The sequence below is a fragment of the Cotesia glomerata genome, linkage group LG1, assembly GCF_020080835.1.
Source record: "Cotesia glomerata isolate CgM1 linkage group LG1, MPM_Cglom_v2.3, whole genome shotgun sequence".
Taxonomy (NCBI): domain Eukaryota; kingdom Metazoa; phylum Arthropoda; class Insecta; order Hymenoptera; family Braconidae; genus Cotesia; species Cotesia glomerata.
This window is the reverse complement of record NC_058158.1, coordinates 31,887,172-31,897,819: the sequence shown is the minus strand read 5'-3', so window position 1 is coordinate 31,897,819 and position 10,648 is coordinate 31,887,172. Positions and strand designations below refer to the sequence as shown.

The window sequence follows — 10,648 nt, the reverse complement described above, 5'->3', positions numbered from 1 at the left end:
AAAAAGGAACACGTTTTTATTATTTTAATGTAAAGTTATTTATTAGCCGTTACATTACTTGGCCTTTTTGCTTTTTATTTTACGCATGTAGAACTCGAGTTCTTTGCCTTCCAAAATATATCCATCAGCGCGACCACATTGACCTGGTCGACTAGCGATGCAGGCTAACACACGTCCAGTAGCGAACTGTTCTTCTAAAGCTTGCTCAACTTTACATATCCGCTGTCTCGCCTTGTATTTGTTTTCAGTTTTCTTTGATCTTTTCTTGTTAAAGATCTCTTCTTCGGCCTCACCCTATATTAATTCATAATAAATAATTAATTAATTTAAATCAAATAATTAATCACCCGAGAAAGTTAGATAAAAAAAAAAAAAAAAAAACTTACAAGTTTAGCACCGCGTTTGCGACCCAACGGTACGATATAATGGCTTTCGTACCACTGTCTGAATGGTGTAGCATCAATGGTGACAATAGCATTTTTCACCAATGTTTTGGTTCTAACAAGCTCGTTGTTAGAAGCATTGTAGACTACATCGATGATACGGGTTTTGCGAGTGCTACCCTCACTTGCCCAGGCGAAGTTACCGGTATCAAGACGGAGTGCACGGTATTTTTTGTTACCTCCACGGGTACGAACCTAAAAAATTAATTATCTTAATTACAACCATCAAATTAAAAGTTAGGATGTCATAAATAAATAATTTGTAAAAAAAACTTACGGTGTGAATTCTTTGAGCACCGAGTTTGGTGTTGGCAGCAGGTCTACCTAATTCGAACTTCCTCTTCTTCCTGATGGGCTTGCGTTTGCCCCCAGTGGGTCGCCGTTTGTGGTAATGATCCCGCGAGATACCTGAAATATATCAAATTAATTAATTAATTAAAAGTCACTGGTCACAACACTGCATTTACAAATCGGAAGCACACGCTTGACAAAATGAGTCCATAACCTCAACAATCGTTAAATAATGTTTAGCAACAATACTAAGTTGAAATAATTAAAAATATGAAGGCTATTTAGTAAATAATACATTGCTAAAAATGCCTGATTAATTTTGCGAATAAAATATTTAATTAATACTCGGATGGAGATTGATAAAAAAATAAAAAACATTAGTCGAATACGCACCCATAGTGGCTTACGATAAAAAGGCCAGGTTGCAAGAGTATTTTACATGTATCACATTGAGTCTGTAGTGAGTGGAAATCTCACCGCACTGCCATCTTGCATGTACCAAAAAACTGACATAATAATGAGAGACATCAGTCGGTACATAGGTACCTATCACAAAACAATTCGAGTATAAAAATAAATAATTAAAAATTTATCGTAATTATTCTGAAATTAAATATTTATTGACGTTGTATTGACTCACCGGGGAAATAATTTAATACTCGTAATAAATTATAACAATAAATATTCGAGGTAATAATTAAAAGCGCGGGTTTTCTAGTTACATTTAAAAATGTAACTAGACGTCATAACTGTTGAGAGTGTGAATTTCGACAGCCCGTAGTTACGTTAATTAAGCAATAAAAATGTGTCACGATTGAATTTTAAATGAGTAAACAATTGAAATAATTGACGCCATCGTTTTATCATTTTGCATGATTATAAAAATGACATCTGATCTCTAACCTTTTAAACTATCATGCCATCTAGTGTAAAAAAAATCTAAGCAAAAAAAACTTTGTCACTCTTTTTCTTCGGGCTTTTATATACTAAAAAGAGCCCTAAGATGCCGACTTGTATTTAATCTGGCGCGTATTGTCTAGTTTTGTTAGTTCCTATCAGAGCTTCAACACGTTTACATTTATAAAAGTAAAGCACGGTTGTTCTTTATTATTTTAATAGACCGAGTAGAGTCAGTTTGTAACCTTCAACGTTATATTACTTTTATTTATATTTTTTCCAAGGGTTGTATATAATTACAAAACCATCAGCGTTAAAGTTATTAAAATACTAATATTGCTCTCGAGGCCACGTGGATATTTCCAGTATATATATTAAATAATATAATACATATATATATACTTGAATATACATACTCATACACATATACAGATACAAGTTTGAAGCCTAGAAGCCGGTAGACGGTCTTTTTACGGCGTCATCTCAATCCTAGGTAAGTCGTATTACATTTTTTTATTTTATTCGATTATGAAATTATTACTTTTTAATTGAATTCTGATTGAAAAATTTATTTCATCTTTTTAATCATTTTTAGATGAGAAGTGAAGGGATATTTTTTTTTAAATAATTCAACAGTTTAATTTTTTTTTGTCCAAAGTTAAATACAAATTTATTTTATTGTAAAGAAACAGTTGCTTGAGTTTATCATATCAGCATTCAGGCAGAACGTTTCAGTCTACATATATAGTCTATTGTATTACTCTTACAATTGAGTAAACTTGCTCATAATTTATATGTTCATATTCTTATATATATATATATATATATATGTATATATATTACATATTTATATTTACTTGACACCTTATAAGTACAGTTATTTAATACTGTAGCACAGGTAATATTTATCGTGACAAAGAAAAAAAACTGCAAGTACAATTTTATAATTACCATTTTGACGAGAAATGGAATAATTAAGAAAAACGTGTTCAATAAGGTTTAAATTAAATCTGGAGTTTTGTCAATGCTATAAAAACGTGAATCAAGCTGTATGAATATTGATAACTATGAATTATATTAACATGTAGAAGCAGTGAAGGAAGTGATTGAATATAATGGAATAGAATAGAATAGAATATGATACATAATGGTTTGTAAGAGTTTTAGTTGTAAGCTTATGTTTTTATCTAATATGAGAAAGTCGTGATGGCGGTCTTGTCGAAAACTTCCGGGGAAATTAATAAAATAGAAACTCCTTTTTTTTTTAGACGAGAAATAGCCATATTTTATATTCTATTACTATTAAAAGTATATTTTATGTCTAATCAAAAAAACAAAAAAATCGATAATTTTTTAAAATTTCATTTGTAAAATTTTTCTAATTCTAAAAACACTTTTTTAGTTCACATTAACATTTCGAACAAAGCCAAAGATTAGCCATATATCTTTGATTTAAATATCATAAAAATTAATAAGTTATTTTATCGTAGAAAGTTATGTAAAAATCATTGAACTCGGGACTAGAGATAATATTTCTCTTCCTTGTATTAAGTCCGTACAATATATATGTATATATGAGCACATAACTGATAAATTCAATGACACGCTAAGTACTTTTAGCTACAAGATCAAGGTCACAGTAATTATTATTAATTATTATTAATATTCAATAATATTTCTAACAATAATTACTCCAGTTAGACTGATGGATAGAAATGATTAGTCATTAGTAATTCATATAAAAAATGGAGTTGGCAAAAACAAAGTCATTAGAAATTCATCATCTTTTTAGCATAATTTAGCATTTTTTTTATTTAAATCAACGTCAATCTTTGGTACGTAGTCCACGTGGCTGATTTGAGTCATGAATTTTTTATTCGGTTCGTTTTTTTTTTAGCATATAGTGGAAATAAATTAATGAATCACAATTGCGTAGATTTAAATTGCATATTGAAGAAATGAATAAATAAATAAACAAATTTTAAATAATAATGAAGAAAGATTGAGGAAGTAAGGAAGGAAGATTGTGTACGTGACGTTACCATAATGCGCGTTTAACAGCTGTTCCGGTGTGCTCTGGGATTCGTTGATTTTGGGTGGCGCGAGGTACTGGCTCGTCTTCTATTGGCCGGTTTTACTTTAACTCTCATCTAATATTCCCCCGTGCTTGACTAGTCTACTCTGGTGATGATACACACTCTTACATAGTTGTTGCTCCTGCACTTTAGCACGAACACTTCTAAACGTTATTTTGTGAATATATTCATTGTTCAAGCATACTCACATACAACATCTAATCATCGTATGATTCTGTTCTCAACTCAACAATCTACACCAGAAGATAATATAATTTTATTTTATATTAATCGATAATTTTATTCCAATACTCGGTTGACAACAGGTTTGAAATTTATTTTTTTATTTTTTAAATCTATTTTTTATGTCATGTTAAATTTACACTTTGACTGAAATAGTGAAGAATAGATCTAACCATCCATATTCATGTTCATGTAGATGTATATGTAAATTAATGTGTACATATATTTATTTTATATGTTTGTAGTAGTAAGAACGTATAACGTGTACCGGCTTTTGTGACAAAACTTATCGGTTGCCATGCTTTCTTAATAAAACACGTTTTCGATTTTAGACTATAAAAGATTTAAATCTATTTATACAATATATCTCACTAATTTATCTTGTTCAAAAAAATTAAGAGAAAAAAATTTTATTAATATATTAAATTATTTATAATCCAACACTAAAACTAAAAAATTTTTTAGATAAATATAATATAAAATTTTTAATTTGTTGAATTTCGCGATAAACTGAGTTTATTTTGATAAAATAGACTTGCTTTGTCGTGTAATTTACTACTTTGATAAGAAATAATTTCGGCTAGTGTTGGTTGATAAAAAAAAAAATATTTTAATATTCTAATTCGGCAATTCTAGTTTTGATAAATAAGCTTGACGTTAAATTTAATAATTTAATAATTTATATTGTATTTTATTTTATTTTATAAAAAATAGTCGGAAAATGTTGAATAAACTTTTGCATGACGAAATAATTTTTTTGTTTACAACAACGACTAAGTGAATCCGATCACGTCGACACGAGATACAACGTACCCTAATGCCACGTAGTATCACGTGGAGTTCACATGAACGATTTAGTAATGATAACAATTTAATTCATATACGATAATTTTTTACATGGATAAACATATTATTTCAATGGATTATTTAACCAGCTAAATAATTTAAAGATCCAGATTAATTTTTATTTGTCAATTTAAAATTAAATATTTATACTAATTTCTCTTTACATTATCCAATTAATTGCTCTGGATATCATTAAACTTAATGATCATCATAATTAGCAATTATCTATTTTAGCCCCCCAACAATAATTGTTTTGTCTGAAAATAATCAATAATGAGTAATGAGTAATTAATTAATTAATGAGTAATAATTTTTGTTATAAAAATAGCTTTAATTAAAGAAGAAATAATTTTTCTCGCTACTTCTGGAGACTTTTGTTATTTTTCTATGCGCATAAGTATGTATAGGTATATTGAAGGGCAGTTGAAAGTACCATGCGTGCTTGGGGCGTCTCAATGTAAGCCTGCGCTCCTCTATTCCCATCAGGATTTATCAGTCAGTCGATAGGTCGTCTCTACAATGCTGAACACGCTCCTCTTCAGTGAAAAAGTATCTCGTTAGGGTGATTAAGTTTTAGTGGGTTATTCATTCTTATCACTGAAAAAAACAACAAATTATATCACAAAGTGATTCCGTATTTTTTTGTAAAATCAAAATAGAATAATTAAATTTATTTTATCGGTCGTATCTTTGCCAGGCGACTTTTTTTTTTTTTTTTGTTTATTTATCAATGGTGGAAATCACTAATCAATTTTCGGACTTTCTTACAAATACCTAGAATATTCTTTATCTATTTATCATTAAGGTAAATCCGCTATAATTTTTTAATAACAAAAATTTATAATCGTATTTTTTTGTGACATTATTATTTGATAGATTATTTGTAATGGCAATTTGTCAAAGATATGGACACGAAATCCATTCGTGTTTTATATTGCGCAATAATGTACTTTGTTTGTCAAAGTGCATCTGACTGTTTGCATGCCAAAGTTTCTTGATATTATTGTTATCATGATTATAATTGATTTTGGATTGTAATTTGTTTGTATAATATTGTTAGTTTACAACAACATCCTATCTTATTTATCAAACAATATTCCACTTTAAATTGTATAACAATAACTTGTCTTATTAATAATTATTATTTAAATATGATTCCGATGATAATGATGCATCAGTGACTTGGTTTTTAATCATATTAACAATTATAATCAATCAATAATGAAATTCGACACGTGATAGCTTTATTTAAGCTGTAATTGACACAAAAAAATCTTTATTAGAATACATTTATCATTGCACTGTGTCTAATTTTTTTTGTAAAAAATAAAAAAATTTGCTGATAAACCCCTAAAATAAATACTATCAGTTGACCTCTTATGTCACCTGTCAATTGGCCAGATTTATCAGTATATTAGCAGTTAATTTCATTTTTTTTACTATCTTTGTGATGGAAAAATTTTATTTTTGGAGTAAAAAAACATTGTGCAATAGATAATGTTCCCTCCTTTGGATTTGATAATATCTTGAGTTTCAGATTATCTTATGCCTACATATAGATACTTGTAATTGTATATAAGTTGTCGCCTCCAATATTAATGAGTTCATTTGATGATCAATTTTCATATTAATATTTCAGTGTATACCGGACGTTTGACAGTTGAATAACAATGGCACCAAATGTAACAACAGCGCTTACAGCTCTTTGCGAAGAGGATTTAGCTAAAAGTCCACCTTCAAAACCATTATACAAACGAAAAATAGTTTGGTTCAATGTTTACGCTTTTTGTGTACTTCATGCAACTGCTCTTTATGGAATGTACCTCGCATTTACATCTGCCAAACTGATAACTACTTTTTATGGTAATTATATATTTATTTATATTAAATTTAATTTTATAGTTGATTTTTATATTCTAATCTTATTTTTTTTTTTTTTTTTTTTTCCTCCAGCATTCATACTATACCAATGCGGAGGTATTGGAATTACAGCCGGAGCACATCGATTATGGTCACACCGCGCTTATAAAGCTAAGATGCCACTGAAGATTATTCTTTTGATTTTCAACACACTTGCTTTTCAAGTAAGTATAATTTTAAAAAATATGTGTTAATAATTTGATAAATTTGCTTTTACTCATATAAAATAATTTTGAATTTTATAGAACAGCATATACGAATGGGCAAGAGATCACAGAGTGCATCATAAATACAGTGAAACAGATGCTGATCCGCATAATGCCAATCGTGGTTTCTTTTTCGCTCACGTTGGATGGTTGTTGTGTAAGAAACACCCTGATGTTAAGGAAAAGGGTAAAGGAATTGACATGAGCGACCTGGAAGCTGATCCAGTTGTTGCTTTTCAACATAAATATTACTTAATCTTGATGCCACTCATTTGCTTCATTTTGCCTGGAATTGCGCCGGTTTATTTCTGGGGTGAATCATGGTCGAACGCATACTTTGTTGGTGTTTTCCTCCGCTATGTTTGGACTTTACACATGACGTGGTTGGTCAATTCAGCCGCTCATTTCTTCGGTCACAGACCATACGATAAGTAAGTTATTTATTATAATATTAATGAGATAAATAAGTTATTTATTTAATATAACATAATTTGTTTATTAAATAATGCTTGTTATTTTTATTTCTTCAGGTACACCAACCCTTCTGAAAATATTTTGGTCGCATTCGGAGCTCTCGGAGAAGGATTCCACGATTATCATGTAAGTTTTTTGTTTTTTAAAAGTATATACATTAGAGTGGTCCAAAAAAAAAAGTTTTTTGCCTATCATCTTAAAAGCTTCTCTAAGGTATAAAAAAAATTCCCTTCAAAGCGCAGCTTGATATCTCAATTCTTCATGAAGCTCAACGAATTTTTATTTTCCTATTTAAATAACGCGTAAAAAAATTTTATTTACGTTTTCATCCGGTAATACTACGAAAAAAATTTTTTTTTGTATTTTTCGTCAATTATTCTTGTAGGAAATTTAATTCTCTACAAAAAAGTACTGAGGTAGTTTCTTCGTAATCTTAACGAGTAAAAAGTTATTGAGCTTTAAATACTCGCACAAAAGAAAATTTGAACGAAGATAGTTTCAAAGCAACTTTTCGAAAACTTTTCGGTAACTGCATGTATTTATTTCAAAATTTATCAAACTAGACTGTTTCTAATATAATTAACACATGTCTTTTGGTGAAGTATTAACTGTGAATGATGAATAATTTCTCTCATTACAATTTGGATATTTTTTCCTATGAGCAGTGATTTATTAAAATTGAACTTGAATTTCATTATGGAATTTGAATCAAGAGCAAGCTAGTACTTCCGGATGTATACCGAATTAAATTTTTCTATTTAAGAACATGTAGGACAGGTGAATATTTAAATTTTGAACATGATGCTGGGACGCTTTTTGATCGAATGAAAAATCACGAAACTTTGCAGGAGTACGTAAATAGAAGTCCTCCGTGAATTGATTCTTTTATTTTTAAATTTAATCATTGAAAAAAAAAAAATGATAAATAAACAGGTAGAGTTGGTGCGTAAAACTGCCTTATCTCAGGAGTCATCACATATTTGAGTAAATAAGCTTGACTATAAAGAAATTGCTAATAAACATACAACCAATATAATCTTTGAGACTGATTTAATTTTTTGGTTATTTCTTATTTTAGTTTATATGACTTATAAGACATAATTATTAAAATGCAGCTAGGTTGAGGTAAAAAACTAATTGTCAACAAAAAATTTAATTTACTATATATCTTCATGTACGCCGCAAGAGAGTGCTAAAAGTAAATTATCTAGTTTAATTTTTTTAAGCAGTGGTTAGAGTATTTACAAAGTCTGGTAATCTCCTTCAGTGCATTTAACATGTGGTTCAAATAAACAAACCGATATATTAAATTGTCATTTGTTGTCACTGGTCCAGACTGAATGACCGATATCAGACTGTATACCATATTTTTAAGAAAAAAATATAAATTACATAATCAAATACTTTGAAACAGAAAATGTGATACAACATGGATTTTAAAATCATATCTGATTAAATTTTCTTTTATTGCATTTAAAGCTTAATAACTTTTTACTTGTTAGGATTACGAAAAAACTACCTCTGTACTTTTTTGTAGAGAATTAAATTTCCTACAAGAATAATTGGCGAAAAATACAAAAAAAAATTTTTTTCGTAGTTTTACCGGATGAAAACGTAAATAAAATTTATTTATGTGTTATTTAAATGGGAAAATAAAAATTCATTGAGCTTCATGATCAATTGAGATATATCAAACTGCGCTTTGGAGAGAATTTTTTTTATCTCTTAAAGAAGTTTTTGAGATAGCAGCACTTGAAAAAAAATAATAAAAATGTTTTTTTTGGACCACTCTAATATACATCTAATATACATGTTACATAATTTGATTTTATTTTGATCTTAAATTACTTCTTTGACTTGGATTTGTCGTTTTTATTATATTTTATGTTTAACCTATTTTTTGTTGATTTTTTAATTTCTAATTGTCAATTTTATTTTATATTAAATTAAATTAATTTTTAATTACAATTTAAACTATAAAATAACTGTTCGGTTATACCCAATTCATTTTAATTGATACCAATAAATATATTTACAGCACGTTTTTCCATGGGACTACAAGGCGGCTGAATTGGGAAAATACTGGGGAAACAGTACAACAGCATTCATCGACTTCTTCACGGTACTTGGATGGGCCTATGATACCAAAGTTGTGAGTCAAGACATAATAAAACAACGTGTCCTGAGAACAGGTGACGGTTCACATCCTGTATGGGGATGGGGTGACAAAGACCAAACAGCTGATAACAGAGAAAGTGCTGTAACAACAAATAAATTACATACTCAATAGAATTTTTAGTAAGAAAACGATTATGCGAATAATACAACTCAGGCATTAGAAGAAAAGAAAAAGAAATGAAAAATAAAAGAGTTAAAAATCTCAAAATAAACAGGAAGTACGAACACAAATACAAGGATGGTCCTTCAACCACAGACGTACTTCTTGATTAACCATTTTTTTTTCTTTTTTTTTTTTTTTTTCAATTTATCTGTAATAGTTTCATTAATTCATCTCTCATCAATCAATTTGTGTCTATCGTGTAGAGTATTTTTACGTCTAAGAGTTTGATATCAAGTAATAATTTAGCGATGACAATTATTGATTATGTTTATAAATGCAACGTTCATTTCATCTTTATATATTCATCAATATATATATATATATAATTCTCATGGCATATTATTTAATTAATTACTGTATACTTGTTGTGCGGTACCTGAATCCAATAGTTTTTTTTGTTTTTTTGTTTTTTTAATCAACCCATTGTGTTTTATTTTTTTTGAATTAAATTTTCAGTAAATTTTTTCATATTAAAAAAGAAAGAACATAATATGGATGTAATTAATAATAATAACTGTACAATGACAACTGATAACATAATAATATTAAAATAGATTAATAATTTATAAAAGTAAAAATAATATAATACAGATAACTTAGTTGGTGTTGATAAATAACACAAACGAAATAAATAATCGAAAGTCGAGAAATAATAATATTGATTATTATTATTAATATTAAAATAATATAATTTTTTCAAATGAATAATTATTATTATTATAACTTTGTACAATCATTTAATTTCATTTACATTGTAAAAAAAAAAAAAAAAACTTTATTGGTATCGTATTACAATGAAACAAATAAAATATAAGTATTTAATAATATAAATATATTTTTGATTCAAGTTGTTTTTTAACAGAAATTTTCACCGATACAATGATCGCATTTTTATTGATGTAAAATTTATTA

At 28.1% G+C, this 10,648-nt stretch overlaps 2 protein-coding genes across 2 annotated transcripts; one reads left to right on the top strand and one right to left on the bottom strand.

Annotated features, from left to right (window-relative positions):
* Positions 1–13: 13 nt before the first annotated feature.
* LOC123266577 (40S ribosomal protein S8) lies at positions 14–1,274 on the bottom strand. The gene is made up of 4 exons (XM_044730885.1): positions 1,128–1,274; positions 721–851; positions 387–638; positions 14–294 (listed from the first exon to the last, which is right to left on the bottom strand). The coding sequence occupies exons 1-4, from the start codon at positions 1,129–1,131 to the stop codon at positions 55–57; spliced, it is 627 nt and encodes a 208-aa protein (XP_044586820.1). The 5' UTR covers positions 1,132–1,274; the 3' UTR covers positions 14–54.
* A 474-nt stretch (positions 1,275–1,748) lies between these two features.
* Positions 1,749–9,736, top strand: LOC123266531 (acyl-CoA Delta-9 desaturase-like). Its single transcript, XM_044730827.1, has 6 exons — positions 1,749–2,124; positions 6,435–6,658; positions 6,749–6,879; positions 6,961–7,352; positions 7,452–7,521; positions 9,434–9,736. Exons 2-6 carry the CDS (start codon positions 6,466–6,468, stop codon positions 9,683–9,685), a joined length of 1,038 nt encoding a protein of 345 aa, XP_044586762.1. The 5' UTR covers positions 1,749–2,124; positions 6,435–6,465; the 3' UTR covers positions 9,686–9,736.
* The last annotated feature ends 912 nt before the right edge of the window (positions 9,737–10,648 follow it).

What these genes read in the sequence shown, in the direction of transcription:
- LOC123266531 (XM_044730827.1), top strand. Translation starts at nt 6,466, where the DNA reads ATGGCACCAAATGTAACAACAGCGCTTACAGCTCTTTGCGAAGAGGAT. An exon ending in GGTCACAGACCATACGATAA is followed by an intron (nt 7,353 to 7,451) that starts GTAAGTTATTTA and finishes TTATTTCTTCAG; the next exon opens with GTACACCAACCCTTCTGAAA. An exon ending in AAGGATTCCACGATTATCAT is followed by an intron (nt 7,522 to 9,433) that starts GTAAGTTTTTTG and finishes ATATATTTACAG; the next exon opens with CACGTTTTTCCATGGGACTA.
- LOC123266577 (XM_044730885.1), bottom strand. An exon ending in GTGCTCAAAGAATTCACACC is followed by an intron (nt 639 to 720) that starts GTAAGTTTTTTT and finishes TTAATTTTTTAG; the next exon opens with GTTCGTACCCGTGGAGGTAA. An exon ending in GCAAACGCGGTGCTAAACTT is followed by an intron (nt 295 to 386) that starts GTAAGTTTTTTT and finishes GAATTAATATAG; the next exon opens with GGTGAGGCCGAAGAAGAGAT.